Source organism: Oncorhynchus mykiss, chromosome 17, assembly GCF_013265735.2.
Source record: "Oncorhynchus mykiss isolate Arlee chromosome 17, USDA_OmykA_1.1, whole genome shotgun sequence".
Taxonomy (NCBI): Eukaryota; Metazoa; Chordata; class Actinopteri; order Salmoniformes; family Salmonidae; genus Oncorhynchus; species Oncorhynchus mykiss.
Window position 1 is genome coordinate 30,140,355 of NC_048581.1, and position 24,702 is coordinate 30,165,056.

At 46.5% G+C, this 24,702-nt stretch overlaps 1 protein-coding gene across 4 annotated transcripts in view; it reads right to left on the minus strand.

Moving 5' to 3' along the window:
* Positions 1-1,016: 1,016 nt before the first annotated feature.
* Positions 1,017-24,702, minus strand: part of LOC110493680 (E3 ubiquitin-protein ligase SMURF2) — a 78,398-nt gene continuing 54,712 nt past the window's right edge. For 2 of the 4 annotated variants that reach the window (XM_021568085.2, XM_021568087.2), the window contains exons 12-20: positions 16,769-16,982; positions 13,604-13,707; positions 13,223-13,337; positions 12,673-12,851; positions 10,890-11,027; positions 7,461-7,581; positions 7,010-7,211; positions 4,155-4,230; positions 1,017-3,691 (exon numbers count right to left, since the gene is read on the minus strand). In XM_021568085.2, the coding sequence (XP_021423760.2) occupies positions 3,592-3,691; positions 4,155-4,230; positions 7,010-7,211; positions 7,461-7,581; positions 10,890-11,027; positions 12,673-12,851; positions 13,223-13,337; positions 13,604-13,707; positions 16,769-16,982 (1,249 nt within the window). In that variant the 3' untranslated portion in view covers positions 1,017-3,591. Of the gene's footprint in view, positions 3,692-4,154; positions 4,231-7,009; positions 7,212-7,460; positions 7,582-10,889; positions 11,028-12,672; positions 12,852-13,222; positions 13,338-13,603; positions 13,708-16,768; positions 16,986-24,702 lie in introns of all 4 variants that reach the window. The other 2 variants (XM_021568084.2, XM_021568086.2) reach the window with 1 other exon arrangement.

Below are 24,702 nucleotides of genomic sequence, written 5' to 3' on the forward strand. Positions count from 1 at the left end.
ACAATTTGCATTTGTTAAATCAAATGGAATGATACGAACACGAAACTGGCTGTTAAATATGTAACATATGCTACAAAATAAATTGAAGGTAACAGGAAAAGTCAGGCCATATGATTAAAACATTCTAGGGAGCACAAAGGTTACATTTGACGCAACTTTCCTTGTCATCCAATTTGGTTTGCGTATAAAGATTCTGCATTTCATACTTTGCTGTAGGAAAGGGGCATAAATAGCCCTGCCTGTCATGACTAGATTCACATTAATCGCCAAGTAAAATAGATCTATAACTGTCATTCATCCTATATTTACAATCCCCTTATCCAAACGGATTACTCATTGACCTAGCTTGTATCTATAGGTCTTATCAGTTGATTTAATTAGGACATGAGGATTGTCATTTATATCAGCAAAATAAGTAGGTTTTTCCACTTGAAACTGGCAGGTTCTCTTGACCTTATTCATGGTTGCGTATAAAGGTGGTGGAATTAGGTCAAGGTCAGAATATGGAGTGTCTAGACATAAGCAGTCACACCTCCATTTTAAAAAAATCACCTACCTTGCTGTCACTGGCATTTCCCCCATGCTTAAGTTCAAGATTAGAAAGAAAAGTGCATTAAAATAGGAATAAAGTTCATTTTACTCAAGTCTAAGTTTCCCCTATATGAACAGATTTGTCGGTGTGAGAACATCACTTGTCAAGGCCACTTGTTCCAGGGACCACACTGGTAGCTGATCGGTCCCTGGTACAGTGCACCGGTCTGAACTGACAGGGCCCAGTTTCCCAAAAGCATGTGAAGTTCATGATGCTTTTGGGAAATGAGCCCTAGTGAAAGCCATCTTAAAGACCTTCCACTCCATTGTTTTCATCTGTCAAGTATTTTCAAATCATGGGAGATGAGAATGATTTTGAAATTGAGAGCCTACATGGTAAATAACTGACGCTCAAATTGTGTGCAACTTGTCTTACCAATTCCCATTTTATGAGACCTAGGAAAGAAAAAAAACATACTTCATTCTATAAAACATTATGCTGTGAGTTTCAAACAGCAGAGTTTATTGCTTGTTTTCTGCAAGGGTACAAGAGGTTTATAATTTCCGCTTTTATTTTTCTTATTTACAGTGTCAGTTGAAGCTCACAGAGCAGCTGATGTGAAAAAACTATGAACACACTAATAAATACAACAGACTGAAAAATGAGAAATAAAAACATGTTAACATTTCAGACAAAAGTTTAGCAAATTTAATCAGAAGAAAACTAATTTACACACACAATACTTCCATACACATAGAATAAAGGAAAGTGGGTTTTACACCATGTGAGAAATTGCACCGGTCAGCGACTAAGAGTCACAGGGCAACGGCTGGCAAAGCATGCTACGAGAAGCAACCGTCCATATTGTCCCATCTATTATCCAGAAACAACTCCACCTCATAAGACTGAGTGAAAGTCAATTATGGTTAGACGTAGATAGCAGAAAACAGTACTGTATGTGTGCATATGACATATGAGCTTTATGTGTGCATATCTATACGCGTATATATCTACATAAAAAGTCAATCAGTCCATTAACTATTTAGTAAATAGATGGAAGTTGCTGATTATAACGAAAATCACAAGTCTGCGTGTGCAAAAATGTCTGGTTGTTTTATGCATTTTATTCATTTTCTGTAAAATTAAAAAAAGGTTGCTTGTGATCCACCACATTAACAATATCTTATACTGTACAAAAGCACAATTTCAGGATACTTGATCATTGTCTATCTGAAGAGAATCTGCTTTACCTTTGAACACACTGGACTGGGTCTATTTTATTTTGCATGTACGCAGGTGAATACAGTCCATGGTCATAGTCCACGTCCATTGCTATTAAACAGGCAGCATAAAATCAAAAAAACATTCAACAGAATTTTTTCTCATGTCAACACACATTTTGCTCAGAAGGGACAAAATAATAGCAAATAAATATTGTTTAAAAAAAAGTCCATTCATGCAAGGGTTGTGGTAGAGGCTCTATTAGGGTCATGTCTAGATGGTATACAGCATGTCAAACGGTGATTTTTCTATGCATTTCAGCAAACCCTAACCTTAACCTAATTCTCATAACCTGCTACGTTAATTCTCCTAAACCTACGAAACGTCCATTTTGACAAAAGCTGTATCCCTTTTAGACAAAAACCTCTAGTAGGGAGAGCGCTCTAGTCCCAACCTCAGTCTCTTAGTGGCCAAAAGGTTATGCACTCAGCTCTCATTCAAGGAGAGGGTCACGGGTTTGACCTGACAACGGCTTCCATAACCAGAAGATACTCCCCCCCCTTTCACAGGTCAGCCTCACAAAGAAAGATGACTTCACCTGAGAATACAGAGGTCTGTGATAACACCAACATGCTAGCAAGTAAATTAATAGAAAGAGGAACAAGCCATATACAAAATAGGTATGTATTTGTACACATATATACTCAAAATTACAGGTTGATATACTTTTTTTGTATCTGTATATTTCCGTTGAATGCTGTATGGTTGGAATAAAATGTGGAATATTCATTTTAACTTAATATGAAGAAAGCACGTCCTTTGTCGCCCTTCAGTTTGTAAAGTGCTCTAGAGTGGCAACGGGGGGAAAAAACATCCTGCCATCTTAGGTTGGATGTCACTTTGAAAACACCGACATCTTCCTTGAATTGCTTTCAACTAGCCTGGTCCCTGGGACAGAGTTCCCACTCTCTAGACAACGACGCACTTTGAGGGTTTGATAAGGAATTTCAATGTTGTGATTTATTAGGTACAGTGTGCTATAGTGGTGTTTAGCATTAAGTTCAACTCACCAAAGCGCAACAGGTCTACTCTGTGTAGCTGGACGGGGTTAGGTGTTCAGGTTAGCACCATTTTGATGTCAAGAGGTGGCAAGTTAGCTGTGTGGGACGGTATTGGTCATCAGTAAGACCTAGTTTCTTCTGGTTAGCTCATGGTCAGGAACCCCCCCCCCCCCCCCCTAGTCACCGGCCCTAGTCATCTACTCAGCGTGGACCTTCATATTTCTCTCTCCCAGACCAAAGCCAACAATAACTTCTTTAAAAGACTCTCGTTGCAGTCTGGACCTTGGTATTCGATCGCACCAGACGACCCACAACAAAAGAAATGTGCTTTCACGGAACGCACATACTAGGGACCAGAGTTTTCTTCGGTTAGGAAAAACTCCTGGTCCAACACAAAACTGGTTGTTCTGTGGATTTCACCGTTATGACATACAAACTTACAAAAAGAAAACAAAAAAACAAAATAAAAGCTGGCATTCTCGCAGGGTTTCAAGGTAAGTAATCGTCACTCGTCTGTAGCAGCTGAAAAAGGAAGTGATATTTCTAAAAAAGAATGCGGTGAGAGAGGAGTGTTCCCGTGTGGTCTGCCTCTCAGTCGGTCTCCATATTGTCCTGGGGGACTGGGCAGAAAGGGGTGTGGTCACAATCCTCATGGGCGTGCCTGAATGTTGCAGGGTTCCCGTGGTGACAGCAGAGTCTATAGTCTTGCTGAGCTGACCTTACAAAATACACACACGCTGACACACACACACACACACTTCCCCACTGATGTGTCACTCATTCCACCGCAAAGCCACATGTCTCCTCGATGGCTGTCAGCAGCTTGTCGTACAGCTTGTCATAGTGCTCGTAGGCGGGAACGTCAATCCGGTTAAAGCTGGACAGAGGGAAAGGGGGACAGAGAGGGAAAGGGCAGAGAAAGAGTTTGGAAGAGAGAGGAGTACATTTTTTGCTTGAGTGGACAGTTTTGAAGCACCTTTATAACTGTCCCTATCGATGAATGAATGACATTTCATTCTCGTGTCAAATCACCAGTTAGCGAGCCATCCCTCACGGGATGAATTGACGCCAACAAACATTACAATAATTCTATCTTTAAACTGTTCTCCATACAAAACATTGGATTTGGACATGCATTTAAAACCGGTAATATCATATGAGTTGGGGGATTGGTAACCCTTTTCACAGCATGTCTTCGCCTCATTGACAGGTCATTGTAATTAAGAATATGTTGTTAATTGACTAACCTGTATAAAAAGGTTAAATGTGTGGAGAAGCAGTCTTGTAGCAGTGTGTATCTGTGTGTCGAAGTGGAGCAGTGGTACTTTAATTGTACTCACCAGGTGTGGGCTTTGGGTAGATTGTTGGTGTTGGCATCGATCTGGTGGATGGTGAACAGCCTGGGCCCCGCGGCACCTGGAGGGTCACACACACACACACACACACACACACACACACAGAGAGAGAGAAAAAGAGTCAGCATAAATTCTCAGGCTGTCCATCATTATATTTCTCTACACACAGACAGACAGTTCAGGACAGTTGAACTCAGTGTTTAGAACGTGAACAAACATGGCTGCTGTTTTAACGCAACACTGGGTGTATATTTTATATACTGTATATTTTCGTTCAGAAAGCCAGCTGGGTTGGCCTCAGACACAGGCAGGCGCACACATACACAGACAGACACTCACGGGCACACGCACGGCTTGAACAGAAAGATCAACTCTCCAACACGCACACTCAGAAACACACACAGCTGCACTCTGAGGTCTTCTGTTCCCCCAGGGCTTCCTGTCTGTCTGGATTTAACTAAACCCACTGGTCGACCACGACACTGTCATGAACGCGGGGTCAACTCAGGCAGTCTGAGAGACTATATAACCAGTTAAACTCACTTTCAGCCCGGTACTTTTTCCCACTTAAATGATTTAAGCTACTTATTTTTGTTGTTTACAATTCGCAAGACAGAAAATGTATTAAAAAGATATTCTAGCAATCTATTGATAGGACAAGTGCCTGTCAGTCACAAAGTGAGCAATGACAAGAAAGCCTGCTCGTTTGATAATCTGCTGTCTGTTCCGCCTCCCGGTACCTGGGTGTCTGTGTTGTGTACACTGTGGTTGCAGTCACATTTCTTTACACAGAGGGAGCGCGCCTGATGCTCTCATCGTCTATGAGTCAATTTGCACGTCCCATATAAATGTGGTAACGATGAGTCGAAACCCACTTAGCCTATTGTTTCTGGGCACATTCATTTATTTTCTTTCGTGTGTTTCATATGCAGCCACCAAGTGCTAGAGCACAGGCTTACTGAGCCGTTCATTTGGCTTCCTAACTTGCATAGCAGTAGCCTTTATGGCGATAATCTGCAGATAAATTATGAAAACAATCGATGAAGAATCCTATTCACTGCAGGTACAATTGGTAGGGTAGTGGAGCGATAGTCTCACTCTGCTCCAAAATATAATAAAAGAAAAGAGATTGAATTGTTTTAAAAGCTAATGACACTTCCAGTGACTTCAGAAAGAATTCACACCCCTTGACTTTTGACACATTTTGTTGTTACAGCCTGAACTTTGTGTAACTGGCCTACACACAATACCCCATAATGTCAGAGGATTTTTTAACATTAATTAATAAAATATTGAAGCTGAAATATCTTGATTCAATAAGTATTCAGCCCCTTTGTTATGGCAAGCCTAAATAAGTTCAGGTGTAAAAATGTGCTTAAGTCATACATAATATGTTGCATGGATGATGTTTGAATGACTACCTCATCTCTGTACCCCACACATACAGTGGGGAGAACAATTATTTGATACACTGCCGATTTTGCAGGTTTTCCTACTTACAAAGCATGTAGAGGTCTGTAATTTTTATCATGGGTACACTTCAACTTTGAGAGACGGAATCTAAAACAAAAATCCAGAAAATCACATTGTATGATTTTTAAGAAATTAATTAGCATTTTATTGCATGACATAAGTATTTGATCACCTACCAACCAGTAAGAATTCCGGCTCTCACAGACCTGTTAGTTTTTCTTTAAGAAGCCCTCCTGTTCTCCACTCATTACCTGTATTAACTGCACCTGTTTGAACTCGTTATCTGTATAAAAGACACCTGTCCACACACTCAATCAAACAGACTCCAACCTCTCCACAATGGCCCAGTCATTACAAAGATACAGGCGTTCTTCCTAACTCAGTTGCCGAGGAGGAAGGAAACCGCTCAGGGATTTCACCATGAGGCCAATGGAGAAAACTGAGGATGGATCAACAACATTGCAGCTACTCCACAATACTAACCTAATTGACAGAGTGAAAAGGAAGAAGCCTGTATAGAATAAAAATATTCCAAAACATGCATCCTGTTTTCAATAAGGCACTAAAGTAAAACTGCAAAAAATGTGGCAAAGAAATTAACTTTATGTCCTGATTACATAGCGTTATGTTTGGGGCAAATCCAACATCTCTGAATACCACTTCACATTTTCAAGAATGGTGGTGGCTGCATCATGTTATGGGTATACTTGTAATCAGCAAGGACTAGGGAGTCTTGCCGATGCACAGGCAAGATGCTAGAGGAAAACCTGGTTCAGTTTGCTTCCTACCAGATACCGGGAGATGAACTCACCTTTCAGCTGGACAATAACCTAAAACAAGGCCAAATCTACACTGGAGTGGCTTACCAAGAAGACATTGAATGTTCCTGAGTGGCCTAGAAACAGTTCTTACTTAAATCGGCTTTAAAATCTAATGGCAAGACCTGAAAATGACTGTCTAGCAATGATCAAAAACCAACTTCACAGAGCTTGAAGGATTGAAAAAATAATAATGTAAAAAGTATTGTACAATCCAGGTGTGTAAAACTCTTAGAGACATACCCAGAAAGACTCACAGCTATAATTGCTGCCAAAGATGCCTCCAAAAAGTATTGACTCAGGGGTGTGAATACTTAAGTAAATGAGCTATTTCCTTTTCCATAACTTAGCAAACATTTCTAAAAACATCTTTTCACTTTGTCATTATGGGGTATTGTGTGTAGATGGGTGTGAAGAAAAATGTAATTTAATCAATTTTGAATTCAAGCTGTAGCAACAAAATGCGGAATACGTCAAGGGGTATGAACACTTTCTGAAAGCACTGTAAACACACCACCCTTTCTCCAGCCCCCACCTCCATCTCTTTACCTTGTAAAGCCTTGAATCCCTGCAGTGGGACTCTAGATGACCCGGTAACAAACTGCAGCAGTCTGGCCCTCCTCTCCTCGTCGTAGGACTCCACGGCCTTCCAGAACCACTTGACCACGTTGCTGTCCGTGGTGCAGTGCTTCAGGCGCGTGTTGCTCTTCCAGTCTGCTATGTCGATCTTCCCCAGGCCACACACTATCAACTGGGGTAGGGAGGAGAGGGAAGAAAATAGTTGATTAGATGGTTTGAAGGGGTGCATATTCATGGGAAATAGTATGGTAGCTGTCACCTTTCATTTCATTTAAAAAGTACATCACAAGGTCTCAGATTCATCTTGGGAACCTCCCACCCCCCATACCAACACAAATATGTATGCTCTTGAGAAATGTCATGTTTCCAGTAAGTGAATCATTTCTTTCCCAAACCATGTTATATGCCACTGTCTACATACCTCTAGTTCCTTCTCGTCAAAGGACTTGAGCAGGTGCTGTGGGATGACCTCGTTGAAGCCCTTCTGCAGGGCCAGGAACTGAGCCTCGATGCCGTGGAGGAACCTCCAGTTCACATACAGCCTATAGAGAGAGAGAAGGTAGACTTAAGTCAGTATAAGTCCATACAACATTGCAACATGTGAAACCCCCACAGCAGTTCAACCAAAACCAGGACTGGGGGATAAGTCCTTTTGCTGTGCTGGTAATCTTGGGTAGACAGAACCAAATTCAGATTTGGTTCCTCATATCCCCTACGTCCCAGACAGATGTAACTTCCGTTACGGATGGGGGAAGAGACTCCTGTGCTGCTAACTGGCTGGCATGCAGCTGCTGTCTTGGTTGGACCAGGTCGCTCTTGAAAAATAGATTGTATCACAATGAGAACAACCTGGATAAGTGAAGGTTCAATCAAATCAAATTTAAAAAATGAACCCCATTGGTTGTCAGAGGAACGACGTCACAAGGTATGCTTCAGGTGTATACTTGAGACGTGTGTATCGTGTCGGCCGAGTGTGTGTGTATCGTGTCGGCCGTGTATCGTGTTGGACGTGTGTGTATCGTGTCGGACGTGTGTGTTTGTGTGTACCGTGTCGGACGTGTGTGTGTGTGTGTATCGTACGTGTGTGTGTGTGTGTGTATCGTGTCGGCCGTGTGTGTGTGTATCGTGTCGGCCGCGTGTGTGTGTGTATCGTGTCGGTCGTGTGTGTGTGTATCGTGTCGGCCGTGTGTGTGTGTATCGTGTCGGACCTGTGTGTGTGTATCGTGTCGGACCTGTGTGTGTGTTTGTGCGTATCGTGTCGGACCTGTGTGTGTGCGTATCGTGTCGGCCCTGTGTGTGTGTGTGTGTGCGTATCGGCCCTGTGTGTGTGTATCGTGTCGGACGTGTGTGTATCGTACGTGTGTATGTGTGTGTGTATCGTGTCGGCTGTGTGTGTGTGTATCGTGTCGGACGTGTGTGTATCGTACGTGTGTATGTGTGTGTGTATCGTGTCGGCCGTGTGTGTGTGTATTGTGTTGGCCCTGTGTGTGTGTGTGTATGCATATCGTGTCGGCCGCGTGTGTGTGCGTATCGTGTCGGCCGCGTGTGTGTGCGTATTGTGTCGGCCGCGTGTGTGCGCGTATCGTGTCGGCCGCGTGTGTGTGCGTATTGTGTCGGCCGCGTGTGTGTGCGTATCGTGTCGGCCGCGTGTGTGTGCGTGTGTGTATCGTGTCGGCCACGTGTGTGTGCGTATCGTGTCGGCCACGTGTGTGTGCGTATCGTGTCGGCCGGGTGTGTGTGCGTATCGTGTCGGCCGGGTGTGTGTGCGTATCGTGTCGGCCGGGTGTGTGTGCGTATCGTGTCGGCCGGGTGTGTGCGCGTATCGTGTCGGCCGGGTGTGTGTGCGTATCGTGTCGGCCGGGTGTGTGTATCGTGTCGGCCGGGTGTGTGTATCGTGTCGGCCGGGTGTGTGTATCGTGTCGGACCTGTGTGTGTGTATCGTGTCGGACCTGTGTGTGTGTGGATTGTGTCGGCCGTGTGTGTGTGGATCGTGTCGGTCCTGTGTGTGTGTGTATCGTGTCGGACCTGTGTGTGTGTTTGTGCGTATCGTGTCGGACCTGTGTGTGTGTGCATGTATTGTGTCGGACCTGTGTGTGTGTGTGTGCGTATCGTGTCGGCCCTCTGTGTGTGTGTGTGTGTGCGTATCGTGTCGGCCCTGTGTGTGTGTGTGTGTGTGCGTATCGGCCCTGTGTGTGCGTATCGTGTCGGACGTGTGTGTGTGTATCGTACGTGTGTATGTGTGTGTGTATCGTGTCGGCCGTGTGTGTGTGTGTGTATCGTGTCGGCCGTGTGTGTGTGTATCGTGTCGGCCGTGTGTGTGTGTGTGTATCGTGTCGGCCCTGTGTGTGTGTGTGTGTGTGTGTGTGCGTATCGTGTCGGCCCTGTGTGTGTGTGCGTATCGTGTCGGCCGCGTGTGTGTGCGTATCGTGTCGGCCGCGTGTGTGTGCGTATCGTGTCGGCCGCGTGTGTGTGCGTATCGTGTCGGCCGCGTGTGTGTGCGTATCGTGTCGGCCGCGTGTGTGCGCGTATCGTGTCGGCCGGGTGTGTGCGCGTATCGTGTCGGCCGCATGTGTGCGCGTATCGTGTCGGCCGCGTGTGTGTGCGTGTGTGTATCGTGTCGGCCACGTGTGTGTGCGTATCGTGTCGGCCGGGTGTGTGTGCGTATCGTGTCGGCCGGGTGTGTGTGCGTATCGTGTCGGCCGGGTGTGTGTGCGTATCGTGTCGGCCGGGTGTGTGTGCGTATCGTGTTGGCCGGGTGTGTGTGCGTATCGTGTCGGCCGGGTGTGTGTGCGTATCGTGTCGGCCGGGTGTGTGTGCGTATCGTGTCGGCCGGGTGTGTGTGCGTATCGTGTCGGCCGGGTGTGTGTATCGTGTCGGCCGGGTGTGTGTATCGTGTCGGACCTGTGTGTGTGTATCGTGTCGGACCTGTGTGTGTGTGGATTGTGTCGGCCGTGTGTGTGTGGATCGTGTCGGTCCTGTGTGTGTGTGTATCGTGTCGGACCTGTGTGTGTGTTTGTGCGTATCGTGTCGGACCTGTGTGTGTGTGCATGTATTGTGTCGGACCTGTGTGTGTGTGTGTGTGCGTATCGTGTCGGCCCTGTGTGTGTGTGTGTGTGTGTGCATATCGTGTCGGCCCTGTGTGTGTGTGTGTGTGTGCGTATCGGCCCTGTGTGTGCGTATCGTGTCGGACGTGTGTGTGTGTATCGTACGTGTGTATGTGTGTGTGTATCGTGTCGGCCGTGTGTGTGTGTGTGTATCGTGTCGGCCGTGTGTGTGTGTATCGTGTCGGCCGTGTGTGTGTATCGTGTCGGCCCTGTGTGTGTGTGTGTGTGTGTGTGTGTGTGCGTATCGTGTCGGCCCTGTGTGTGTGTGCGTATCGTGTCGGCCGCGTGTGTGTGCGTATCGTGTCGGCCGCGTGTGTGTGCGTATCGTGTCGGCCGCGTGTGTGTGCGTATCGTGTCGGCCGCGTGTGTGTGCGTATCGTGTCGGCCGGGTGTGTGTGCGTATCGTGTCGGCCGGGTGTGTGTATCGTGTCGGCCGGGTGTATCGTGTCGGCCGGGTGTGTGTATCGTGTCGGCCGGGTGTGTGTATTGTGTCGGTTGGGTGTGTGTATCGTGTCGGCCAGGTGTGTGTATCGTGTCGGCCGAGTGTGTGTATCGTGTCGGCCGGGTGTGTGTATTGTGTCGGCCGGGTGTGTGTATCGTGTCGGCCGGGTGTGTGTATCGTGTCGGCCGGGTGTGTGTATCGTGTTGGCTGGGTGTGTGTATCGTGTCGGCCGGGTGTGTGTATCGTGTTGGCTGGGTGTGTATGCGCGTGCGTGGGACCCAGGCGGCGGTCTCCTCCTCCGTACCTGACATACTCCTTCTTGGTGTCCTCGGAGACAGAGACAGTCTTGCCATTGGGCTTCAGTTCGTGCTGGATGATCTCTCCGTAGGCATTGTGCTCCACACAGAACGTATGGTCCAGCACCCCCGTGATGTCATTGTCCCTGGAACGGGGAGAAGACGGAAATGTTAGTTAGTAGTCGGACGTTTTAGGCTACCTTGTCAACAGAGGGCGCCTAGTGTTGACGGGAGAGTAGTTGGTTCATGGGGGTTGTTGTTTTAGTCGCATTTCATGGATACAGAACAGCCAACATGTCAGCTCAAGGTTGGTGTTTGTATTTTGTATACAGCATCCACACGTGCAAAGGCCAACATTACACATGCTATCCTGTGTGTATTAATATGTGTGGCTGTGCTTGTACAGTATGTATGTCTCCGGGTGTTCAATTGTGTATAATTGTGTCTGTGTACAAGCATCTGTATATGTATGCATCTGTGTGTGTATCAACACTGTACGTGTCCAGGGCTATACACTATATATACAAAAGTATAAGGACACCCATTCAAATTGTGGATTCAGCCACACCAGTTGCTGACAGGTGTATAAAATCGAGCAAACAGCCGTGCAATCTCCATAGACAGACATTGGCAGTAGAATGGCATTACTGAAGAGCTCAGTGACATTCAACGTGGCACCGTAATGGATGCCACCTTTCCAACAAGTCAGTTTGTCAAATTTCTGCCCTGCTAGAGCTGCCTGGGTCAACTGTAAGTGCTGTTATTGTGAAGTGGAAACGTCTAGGAGCAACAAGCTCACAGTGCAGGACCAAAGAGTGCTGAAGCACACAGAGTGTAACAATCGTCTGTCACTACCGAGTTCCAAACTGCCTCTGGAAGCAACGTCAACGTCAGCACTGTTCGTCGGGAGCTTCGTGAAACGGGTTTCCACGGCAGAGCAGCCACACACAAGCCTAAGATCACCATGCGCAATGCCAAGAGTCGGCTGGAGTGTTGTAGCTCGCCACTTTTGGACTCTGGTGCAGCCTGTATTGGACCTATATGAATTCTGGCTAGTTTTGAAGCACGTTGTGCCCTTGAAACTAACATGTAACCCCGTAAAGCTATTTGTTTATTATCAAAGCTAAAATGTTGATATAAATCCCAGTCATTGAAATGATAAAGTAATGTGTAGAATATCAGGTTTTTATATTGCGTAAAAAAGGACCGTTTCTAACAGATGCATTACATGGAAAACTGTACACTGTCTCTCTAAGAATGTCAGTGACGTTCTGAGTGACAGCATGCAAATCATTCATTCATTCATTGCTACGATCATTGATCCCCAGAAGAAGCTATCCCTTTCCCATTCTTTCTGTGCCCCCAAATGTTTGGACATACTGGTAAAGTTAACTAGCTAGCTAATGAGGTAACATGACTGAACAAGTCGTTTTAGAACGACCCACGGTTTATGAGCCGGAAAACACGTCCCGTCACTGGAGATGCTTCCATCTGCAGCACCAAATGAGCAATAGATGGAAAAACAGAGAGCTGGTAATGTGGGTCACAGCTTTTGAACAGTTTGCGCTAGAGACAATAACCATTTATTTTCTCCAGGGCACTCGGAAACAGTGGTACAGTGAAGCCTAATCATTACAACAATTATCATCTGCCAGTGTTTTTTTTCCCTTCAAGGCAAACTGGTGCTCCCAAATTTAAAATCCAAAGTCGCACAGCATAATATTTAGGAGCATATGCGACCAAAGTGGTCACGCGTTAGAGCCCCTGTACGTGTCGGTGTCTCCTACTCACAGGATCCAGACCAGGCTGTTGTGGAGGTCCGGGTCCACTGACTCCATGTCGTCCAGGGTGATGGGTTTCCCCAGCAGCTGTTTGTAGAAGGGCAGGGTGAAGCCCCCGTCTATATAGTGGCCGTGGAACACAGCCATGCCCATGATACGGCCCACAAAGTGGAAGTAGGACAGGTGCTCCTGGAGGAAAGGAAAAGAGAGATGAGTTTTGAGGTTGGCCATCGATGCATATTTTTTGGTTATTGACATGTGCGAGTGTGGTCACTATTGGGTTGTAGAAAAAAGCATGATATAAATGTAGCTTATCATCATTATTATACTGAAGTCCCCCCCCCTTTGACTTTCTCATCCAATGGGCTTGAGGTGGTGGTGAGAGGACACAAGGAATCAAGAAAACGTAATTGAGATTCTCCCCATGTCTACTTCTCCACCTTCAGTTTACAAGAACCTCCATCTCTTAGGAATTCTGTTTGTGGTTCGTTCTCCTTCCTCCACTCTGTTATTATGTGTCTCTCTATGTATCTATTGATTCCTCTATTTCTCTCTCTCACCGGGTTGACGGCGCTGTCTGGGTTGATCTGCAGGGTGTAGATGTCGTCTCTGGAGTACTGGAACAGGCCGTAGTAGGGGTTCAACATCTCATGGGACAGCAGGTACAGCCACTCCCTATATGACAGACAGACATCTTGTTAGTCACGTGACACCGGCATAATAAAAACAACATTTTTGGGGGGTTGCATGTGGCCACATGCCCACCAAAATATTCTGTTTGATGTATCAAGCTTTTTGAATGTGAATTTCCACAGTGGTTGTTTCTTTCTGGACTTCTGTCCTATGAGGAAAATAAAATATTTTGAAAAGGCATCTTTTTGGTTGACCTCATGGTTTTATTAAACAGTGTTTAAGCCTGGAGGTGTGGATGACTGCAGTACCTGGCCACTCCTCCGTAGTCCAGGCCCTCCTCTCCTCTGAACTTGACCATCAGTCTCTTCCACAGGTCCTTGGGACGCATCTTCATCACCTGGCGGTACGACTCCTGCAACACAACAAACAAGAGCATGGGGTATGTTAACCTTGGGTGTATTCACTAGGAACCAAACGGCGAGGAACCTACCTGAGCCAGTCCAATAGAAACTCTTGTTTTTGTTGCAAAACATTGCTACGCTTTGCATTAAGGAATACACCCCTAATCTTAAGATGTGCCAACCTGCAGGCCATTCAACTTGACCCTCAATCACACTTTCTGTTCTAAACAGCGCTTGTTGTTTTATGCAGCAATAAGAGCAACAGTGGATTACAATGTTCCGGATCCGAATTCCACCACTGATCACGTAAAGTCTGTTTTTTTAAAGTGGGGCAGAGAGTACAACAATATGCGGTCAACAATTTACCATTGTCATAATACTCCCTCAGATTAGTCAATTCACCATCCAGAACTGTTTGACAGCGCTGCACACCTCTCCTCTTTCTCGGTCTCTCACTCTCCTGGTAGACTAGGACCTAGTGGTGCCTGGGAGAAACCAGCAGCACCAACACCATGACATCTGTGCCTGGGCAAGAGAGTGTATGTGTGAGTGGGCTTCATGTGCACTAGCTCCCTTTACATTACGTAAGGGCCTTTTCTCTCGCTCCCTATTTTCTCTATCAGGGTCCAGAGTAACTCAGGAGGGCTGCCATCAAAAACAAACTCCTGCCACCACAGCACAGAGCTTGTGAGGAGTGTTGCAAATATGAACGCAGCAAAGCACGGGAAGCAGGCTCGAGGAGAAGCAGGAGAGTGAAGCAAGGGTTATTAGTTAGGAAATTACAGTGCACTGGTCAGCGGCGAACAGTGCCATCAGTCCCTGTTGAAAACTAGAGTCAATCACAGGCACACACACACACACGCGCTCGCTCTGCTTTCTCGCAGATCGTTTCCCCCCTTGCTGTCACGTACCGAGGATGAAGTCATCTTTTTTTCTTTGCTCAAATTGTACCGCCGAAAGATGTCCTCCGCCCCCCCCCCTCTCTCCTCCTTCCCCCTACTTTTAGCTGCTGAAATCATCCTGAAAGAATGCCTTGCCGTGGAAGAACAGATGATTGGAGGAGGAGAAGGAAAGAGGAAACTGTGGTGTTTGAAGGGGCCTTTTTCACTTTGGTTTTTACGGCGAATCGTAACGAATTTGGGGGTATTACCGCTCAGTTCTCGTAGGCATTTTATTGCAGACTGTAAATGGATGCAAAGCCACCTATAAATCGTACGGGTGTGCATATTTGTAAACTTGTAACAGAGTGTGTTAAAGTATGTTTATACAGTGGGGAGAACAAGTATTTGATACACTGACGATTTTGAAGGTTTTCCTATTTACAAAGCATGTAGAGGTCTGTAATTTTTTATCATAGGTACCCTTCAACTGTGAGAGACGGAATCTAAAACAAAAATCCAGAAAAATCACATTGTATGATTTTTAAGTAATTAATTTGCATTTTATTGCATGACATAAGTATTTGATCACCTACCAACCAGTAAGAATTCCAGCTCTCACAGACATGTTAGTTTTTCTTTAGGAATTCCTCCTGTTCTCTACTCGTTACCTGTATAAAAGACACCTGTCCACACACTCAATCAAACAGACTCCAACCTCTCCACAATGGCCAAGACCAGAGAGCTGTGTAAGGCCATCAGGGATAAAATTGTAGACCTGCACAAGGCTGGGATGGGCTACAGGACAATAGGCAAGCAGCTTGGTGAGAAGGCAACAATTATTAGAAAATGGAAGAAGTTCAAGATGACGGTCAATCACCCTCAGTCTGGGGCTCCATGCAAGATCTCACCTCGTGGGGCATCAATGATCATGAGGAAGGTGAGGGATCAGCCCAGAACTACATGGCAGGACCTGGTCAATGACCTGAAGAGAGCTGGGACCACAGTCTCAAAGAAAACCATTAGTAACACACTACGCCGTCATGGATTAAAATCCTGCAGCGCACACAAGGTCCCCCTGCTCAAGCCAGCGCATGTCCAGGCCCGTCTGAAGTTTGCCATTGACCATCTGGATGATCCAGAGGAGGAATAGGAGAAGGTCATGTGGACTGATGAGACAAAAATAGAGCTTTTTGGTCTAAACTCCACTCGCCATGTTTGGAGGAAGAAGAAGGATGAGTACAATCCCAAGAACACCATCCCAACCGTGAAGCATGGAGGTGGAAACATCATTATTTGGGGATGCTTTTCTGCAAAGGGGACAGGACGACTGCACCGTATTGAGGGGAGGATGGATGGGGCCATGTATCGCGAGATCTTGGCAAACAACCTACTTCCCTCAGTAAGAGCATTGAAGATGGGTTGTGGCTGGGTCTTCCAGCATGACAACGACCCGAAACACACAGCCAGGGAAACTAAGGAGTGGCTCTGTAAAGAAGCATCTCAAGGTCCTGGAGTGGCCTAGCCAGTTTCCAGACCTGAACCCAATAGAAAATCTTTGGAGGGAGCTGAAAGTCCGTATTGCCCAGCGACAGCCCCGAAACCTGAAGGATCTGGAGAAGATCTGTATGGAGGAGTGGGCCAAAATCCCTGCTGCAGTGTGAACTACAGGAAACGTATGATCTATGTAATTGCAAACAAAGGTTTCTGTACCAAATATTAAGTTCTGCTTTTCTGATGTATCAAATACTTATGTCATACAATAAAATGCAAATTCATTACTTAAAAGTCATACAATGTGATTTTCTGGATTTTTGCAAAACCTGCAAAATCGGCAGTGTATCAAATACTTGTTCTCCCCACTGTATATATTTTCAGTATAAAGCGCTTGTTTGGGTTTTATGAGCATGCACAGTACTATTGCATGTGTCATTTTTCCATGTATGCATTAGTGTTGTACAAAACATTAAGAGCACCTGCTCTTTCCATGACAAAGTCTGCACATCAATATTAGGAAGGTGTGTGTAGCCTACTTTAAAATGTACACTTGATTTGTGGTGGATAGTGAGTTACGCCTCTCAACGTAAAGCACTACCTATATACATGCAAATGCAATCCATTACGATACAGTATAAATGAAGCCATCAATCACACACACTTGGACAGAGTTTTCACACAGGGTCCCTCAGTTTACCTCAAAGATCTCCTCACGGCAGACCTCGATGCGACAGTGTCCTGCCTGGGGCTGCTGATTGGACAGCTCCTGTCGGAGGATCTTGAGCTTCTGGACCAGGTCCCTCTTGTACTTGGGCACGGTGAGGCACTCGGCCTCCTCGGGGAGCTGGGCCGGGGACAACGCCGGGACCTGCGGTGGGGGCTGCTGCTCCTTCAACTGGTTCGACTGACGACTACTGGGGAGGGAGACCAGCAGAAATGCTCAATGTTAAACAGTACAAGACTGCAATATGAAATCAAACAAGACAATTGTAACACATGGAATGAAATGATTAACACCATCTTTCTCTCGCTTGAGTATTGTTTGTGGAGAATACGGGGTTAAAAGTACATAAATCTCAGCTCATGGTAGAGAGGGAGTTGTGGTCTGTCTGTGCCTTTTGCCCTCCACCACCTCATTCTCTCCTTCCTTCTCATTTTAGGTGCTGGCAGACTAATTAAATAGGCAGCCTTCGCTTTGTAAGACACCTCTGCTTCTCCTTTAAAGCCTCATAGTGCCTTCAAAGTGAAACTGGCGCCTTCGTCGGTGCCCTCTGCCACCCTGCCCCTGGCTAACCGCGGCTGGGGCCACCGCAGCCCTGGCTCTGTACCCACGTCAATCTATGCCCGTATGGGATGGTTACATGCCTGGGTGGGCCTCGTAAAAACACAATTCACCCCCCCCCCCCAAAAAAAAGGGCCAGAGTTTCCAACAGGACAGTACTGTACAGAAGACGGAGTCCCTAATAAAAGAACCTACTGTGCAGTAGCAGTACAGTTGCGGCCAAACAATGGTGGTTCACAGAGAGGAAGTTCTTTAAACCTGTGTCTGAGAGGGGAGGCCACAGGCAGAACAGAACATAGCCACCCAAACACCCACACTCTCACACACACACCCTCATTCTTCAGGGGTGGAAAAAAGAAAAAGCGTGTTATATTTGGCGTTCTCCAAAGTAAAACAGGCCCAGTGTTCCGCCAGTCCGTATCCCTGTATAATCAAGTCAGCTGGTATTTATTTTATTGGCAGTGTCGAGGCCCTTCCATGTCAAAGTGAGGGTAAGGCTCGGCTCGCAGGGCTGAAAACCACTAGGAACACACACACACACGGAAAAGAGGTCCTTAAACAAAATAGAATGAGTTTCTCTTGGCTCGGGTTGGGAAGCCCTTGAACCATATAATAAAACATAATTTGAGCGTTTTCGTCGAGGGCGCGCAGGGTAATTAAAAATAAATTTCGGTACAGTTAGCAGTCTCGGGTTCCCGATTCGGAATGACCTCGGCATATTTCTAACTGTAAATATAGAAGTACAAGTGCGGCTCAGTCGAAAGTCACTCTGGCGCGGAGACACACAAGGGGAAAGAGTCGAGGGTTCCTTTCTGTGACGAGCCTCCATGAAATACGACTATCCGGGTAGAAAGACAAACTTTCAAATTCAATCTAGGAGTATTATTGTTATTCCAAGCTAGAAGAACAAGGCGAGGAGAGAGCGAGCGACGCCAGAACAGGATTCACTGGACTAAAGCGGTCACTATCATGAAGTTGGCACAGGTTTGGTACCGAGGTCCCAGCGAATCAAAAGCTCCTTTATTGAGCCGGGCGCTGGAAGTACTACCTAGGTAGAACCTCCCTCTCCCTGGCCCTTTACACTTCGCCTGAACTGTGGGGAGAAGGCCCGCCAAGGGTCGTCCGAGCGGCACTGCCGTGCTGACTACTTCCCACAAAGGAGTGTGTGTTTGTGGCGCTGGAGCTCAACCCTCAATCACCAATCATCTCCCCTGGCTCCGGAAAGGAGGGGAGACATTCCCATTGGCAGTGGATGGGAAGGGATGGCCAAGTTCTCCCTAAGGGAAGACAAGGGAAGTATTGCACTATATAGGGAATAGGATGTCAGCCAATCACTACCCTAGCACCACAAAGGTAGCTTTCACAAGCCTGGGGCTGCCTCCCTGTCTCACACTCACACTCACACAGAGCCCCCATAGACACTGACAATAACACTCTGCTTACAGACAGGATGTTTATAGTATTTAGGCTACATAAAATATGCCTATAAGCCACAAAGACACAAACAAAACATGACAGACTAAAAATACATAAAGACCCATCCAAAGGCCTTGACAACATTGCGCTCTGTTTACAGATATGACGTTTACAGAATTTAAGTGACATAAAAAGGTGTCTATATGCCACACACTGTGATACAAACAAAACACAAAACTTAAAACATATAAAAGATCGCTTACAAAGACAGTTATTTTATTCATTTGCTGACCTTCATTTCACCAGGTAAGTTCGACTCCCCATTGCACACCAAATATAAACGACTCGCTTGATAAATATAACGCAGGCATTGACGTAATGCTGCAGAAATATAGAAGTTTAGTCAGGAACATACATGTGAGACAGACCGTGTGGCTGAGTGCATACCACAGTAATGTGGATGTGAGAGACATGTCTAGCAGTCTTGGAACCAGCTACCAGCCAGTCAAATATAAACCGGTCGGTGCTGCGTTGACAGAACAGCAGGTAAATGCCACTCTACCCGATCATACAAATTCATTCATTTTCTCTCTATTCTAGCGATTATTTTTCTATCCCGCCGACCACCAAACCACTAGCAGTGGGCTAGTCTGTCTTCTCACAGTCTCTATGATTATCGGATTCAAATGAATTCATCTCTCCATCTTTCTACTCTTCTCCATTACTCTTTCATTTACTTCCTCTCTCTTTCCTCCACATCCAATCACACCTCTCTCACAAATCACATGTAATTCTTCCCCTTACTATTCTACTCCTCTCCTTCTCTCTCCACTACAGGAGAGAGAGCGCGAAGGAGAGAGCGAGAGAGCGCAAAGGAGAGAGCGCAAAGGAGAGAGCGAGAGAGCGCGAAGGAGAGAGCGCAAAGGAGAGAGCGCGAAGGAGAGAGTGAGAGAACGTGAAGGAGAGAGCGCGAAGTAGAGAGCGAGAGAGCGCGAAGTAGAGAGCGAGAGAGCGCGAAGTAGAGAGCGAGAGAGCGCGAAGGAGAGAGCGAGAGAGAGGTCGAAGGAGAGAGCGAGAGAGCGCGAAGGAGAGAGCGAGAGAGCGCGAAGGAGAGAGCGAGAGAGGTCGAAGGAGAGAGCGAGAGAGGTCGAAGGAGAGAGCGAGAGAGCGCGAAGGAGAGAGCAAGAGAGCGAAGGAGAGAGCGAAAGAGCGCGAAGGAGAGAGCGAGAAGGAGAGAGCGAGAAGGAGAGAGCGAGAGAGCGCGAAGGAGAGAGCGAAAGAGCGCGAAGGAGAGAGCGAGAGAGCGCGAAGGAGAGAGCGAGAGAGCGCGAAGGAGAAAGCGAGAGAGCGCGAAGGAGAGAGCGAGAGAGCGCGAAGGAGAGAGCGAAGGAGAGCGAGAGAGAGAGAGAGCGCGAAGGAGAGAGCGAGAGAGCGAGAGCGAAGGAGAGAGCGAGAGCGAAGGAAAGAGTGAGAGCGAAGGAGAGAGCGAGAGCGCGAAGGAGAGCGAGAGAGCGAAGGAGAGAGCGCGAAGGAGAGCGAGAGAGCGCGAAGGAGAGAGCGAGAGAGCGCGAAGGAGAGAGCGAGAGAGCGCGAAGGAGAGAGCGAGAGAGCGCGAAGGAGAGAGCGAGAGAGCGCGAAGAAGAGAGCGAGAGAGCGAAGGAGAGAGCAAGAGCGAAGGAGAGAGCGAAGAAGAGAGCGAGAGCGAAGGAGAGAGCGCGAAGGAGAGAGCGAGAGCGAAGGAGAGAGCGAGAGCGAAGGAGAGAGCGAGAGAGCGAAGGAGAGAGCGAGAGAGCGCGAAGGAGAGAGCGCGAAGGAGAGAGCGAGAGAGCGCGAAGGAGAGAGCGAGAGAGCGCGAAGGAGAGAGCGAGAGAGCGCGAAGGAGAGAGCGAGAGAGCGCGAAGGAGAGAGCGCGAAGGAGAGTGAAGGAGAGAGCGAGAAGGAGAGTGAAGGAGAGAGCGAGAAGGAGAGTGAAGGAGAGAGCAAAAAGGAGAGTGAAGGAGAGAGCGAGAAGGAGAGCGAGAGAGCGTGAAGGAGAGCGAGAGAGCGTGAAGGAGAGCGAGAGAGCGTGAAGGAGAGCGAGAGAGCGCGAAGGAGAGAGCGAGAGAGCGCGAAGGAGAGAGCGAGAGAGCGCGAAGGAGAGAGCGCGAAGGAGAGAGCGCGAAGGAGAGAGCGCAAAGGAGAGAGCGAGAGAGCGCGAAGGAGAGAGCGAAGGAGTGAGCGAGAGAGCGCGAAGGAGAGAGTGAGAGAGCGCAAAAGAGACAGCTAGAGAGCGCAAAAGAGAGAGCGAGAGAGCGCAAAGGAGAGGGCGAGAGAGCGCAAAGGAGAGAGCGAGATCGAAGGAGAGAGCGAGCAGGAGAGAGCACGCGAGGGAGAGCGCAGGAGAGAGCATGCGAGGGAGAGCGCAAGAGAGAGAGCGCAAGAGAGAGAGCGCAAGAGAGAGAGCGCAAGAGAGAGAGCAAGAGAGAGAGAGCAAGAGAGAGCGAAGCAGAGAGAAGGAGGGCGGGAGAGAGAAGAGAGGAGAAGAAGAGTGAGAAGAGAGGAACCTCATTGCAGAACAGTAGTCTGCACTTTGGCGGATATCTCACATTCCTCTCCTTCCACATCCTCCTTTGTCTTTCGCTCTCTCATTCTCTAAATCTCTACCTCGCTCTGGTATACAACTATGCATTGAATTCCTTTTCCATCTTATTTTCAACCCTGTAAAGTGTGACAACTTTTTTCCTACCAAAGCACCATTAAGTATGGGCTCCGTACCGTTCTTTTTATCTAAAGGTCACACAATGCAACACAGCATACTGTCACCACACTGTCTCTTACAGCGAGGTAACACTTATCGTGAGCTCATCATCAACAGCATGTCCTCTCTGACAAACTTAAATGGCCTGAGGAATCCCGGCAAAAAACATTTATCAAGCGTGGGCCATGGCGGTTGTTGGGTGAAATATTCTGAAATCCTGGGGCTGATCGAAGACAGATGTGATGCTGATGGCAGGCCAGGCCTGGCTGCAGCACCGCTAGGCTAGCTAGCTAATATGTTTTCCAGCAGCTTCGAGCAGAGCTTTCTGGGATGGGCCAGTAGGGGTGTTACTGGAGCCAGGGGAGCCCTCAATGTTTGGAGGGGGTGACACACGCACACACAATCATAAACACATAATTGTGCAAACACACACACTCAATTCATAAACATGATTCACACACACACTTTGTCCACCCTCCCAGCCCCAGATAGCTCACTCTCCTCCCCAGACAGTGTGAACATCTCCATCAGACACATCAGCTGCATCATCTGGTCTCACTTTGCCTGTTTACTTGCCTGTCGTCAGTCAGTACGGACTGTTTATAGTTCCGGCTGAGAACCAGTCAGCAATCAAACAAGATGTCCGTGTTCTGTGCCTTTAAGTGCCTTTAAGTGCCTTTAATACCCAATAAAACATGATTGTGCGAGTGACAACAAAGCAATAAAATAAAGAAAATGTTGTCTTCATAGAAGTGTGCTGACTGAGGTGGTGGAAGAAATGTTGCCGAATTGTAGCCTTGTTTAAATGGAGTGTACACAAGTAGTCTGGGGGTTAAATTCCAGGGAGACACACAATTGGCTCTTGACTAACTGCCATCTGAGGAGAATAGTAACACACACACCTGTGCTCAGCACAAACACACACACACACTAACACGCACACAGGTGCTTAAAACCATACTCGTATCTACTTACACAGCTATACAGACCGCTCTCTAACAGTCTTTTGTAAAAATACTAAACAGCACTAAAACACTAGAATACGATATAGTAGTGGCTAGTGGTGTAACACACTTCTAGGTACAAGAAAGGCCTATACACAGCCAATTAAATAAGACACTATTGGATCCGACTGCTGCCACCAAATGTATATTATGCAAGTCAACAGTGTGTGAGTATATTACTTTGGTTTGCATTGCTTTACTTTTCCCTCATCTGTGGAAAAAAACCCACATTCCAAGTGTTCAAAAGCAGCTTCTTTCAGAGTGTTGCAAATCTTGCCCTCAAAAGGGAATAAGACTGTGTTGTGCACCAGCGTAACAGCAGACCTATAAGCTTGCTGCCAGCTTTTAGCAAACTGTTGGGGAAAAATTGTGTTTGACCAAATACAATGCTATTTCTCAGTAAACAAATTAACAACAGACTTTCAGCATGCTTATAGAGAAGGGCACTCAACATGTACTGCACTGACACAAATGACTGATGATTGGTTGAAAGAAATTGATAAGAAGATTGTGGGAGCTGTACTCTTAGATTTCAGTGCAGCCTTTGATATTATTGACCATAACCTGTTGTTGAGAAAACTTAAGTGCTATGGCTTTTCAACCTCTGCCATATCGTGGATTCAGAGCCATCTATCTAATAGAACTCAAAGGGTTTTCTTTAATGGAAGCGTCTCTCAAACATGTAAAGTGTGGTGTGCTGCAGGGCAGCTCTCTAGGCCCTCTACTCTTTTCTATTTTTACCAATGACCTACCACTGGCATTAAACAAAGCATGTGTGTCCATGTATTCTGATGATAAAACCATACACACATCAGCAACCACAGCTAATGAAGTCACTGAAACCCTTAAACAATTGCAGTCTGTTTTAGAATGGGTGGCCAGTAATAAACTGGCCCTGAACATCTCTAAAAACTAAGAGCATTGTATTTGGTACAAATCATTCTTTAACTGCTAGACCTCAGCAGAATCTGGTATGTGGCTGTTGAACAAGTTGAGACTAAATTACTTGGCATTGCCTTAGATTGTAAACTGTCATGGTCAAAACATACAGATTCAATGGTTGCAAAGATGGGGAGAGGTCTAGCCATAATAAAGAGATGCTCTGCTTTTTTGACACCACACTCCAAAAAGCAAGTTCTAGTTTTGTCTAATCTTGATTATTGTCCAGTCGTGTGGTCCAGTGCTGCAAGGACAGACCTAGTTAAGCCGCAGCTGGCCCAGAACAGAACGGCACATTTTGCTCTTAAATTGTAATCTGAGGGCTAATATTAATACTATGCATGCCAGTCTCTCTTGGCTATGAGTTGAGGAGAGACGGACTGCATCACTTCTTTTTATAAGAAACATTGTGTTGAAAATCCCAAATTGTTTACATAGTCAACTTACACACAGCTCTGACACACACACTTATCCCACCAGACATGCCACCAGGGGTCTTTTCATAGTCCCCAAATCCAGAGCAAATTCAAGGAAACTTACATAATTATATAGAGTCCTTATTGCATAGAACTTCCTTCCATCTCATATTGCTCAAATAAACAGCAAACCTGGTTTCAAAAAACAGATAAAGCAACCCTTGTGGCACAATGCCTCTCCCCTATTTGACCTAGATAGTTTGTGTGTATGCATTGATATGTAGGCTACATGTGCCTTTTTAAAAATGTATGTAGTTCTGTCCTTGAGTTGTTCTTGTCTAATGATGTTCTGTATTATGTCAATCTGTATTATGTTTCATGTTTGGTGTGGACCCCAGGAAGATTAGCTGCTGCTTTTGCAACAGCTAATGGGGATCCTAATAAAATACCAAACACCAAACTCACAAAGCTAGCTCCACTACCGGGGGCCATTTTGACACATATGGATACTATTTGTGCCGAATGACCAGATGTTGATTTCACAAACATGCGTCTCGTGCCAGTCGCTGTTATTGCAAGGTTTCAACTGAGAATTCTTATGAAAAAAATGTTTTCTTACTAAAATAAAAATGACACATTCTTTATGCAAGACAAGAAATTCAAGCTCCCTATATCATAGCTTAGATTTACCTCGTTCCCAACTGGGTTTAGCTACTGCCCTTCACCAGCTCCCTCTGTGTCCACCTTACTATGTGCAAAGCAGCGTGGGTAATAGCGTGGTAACTGGACTGTTCCACTGGGGCGCACGGCTGGTGTTTGATCAGCTGCTCGGGGGGG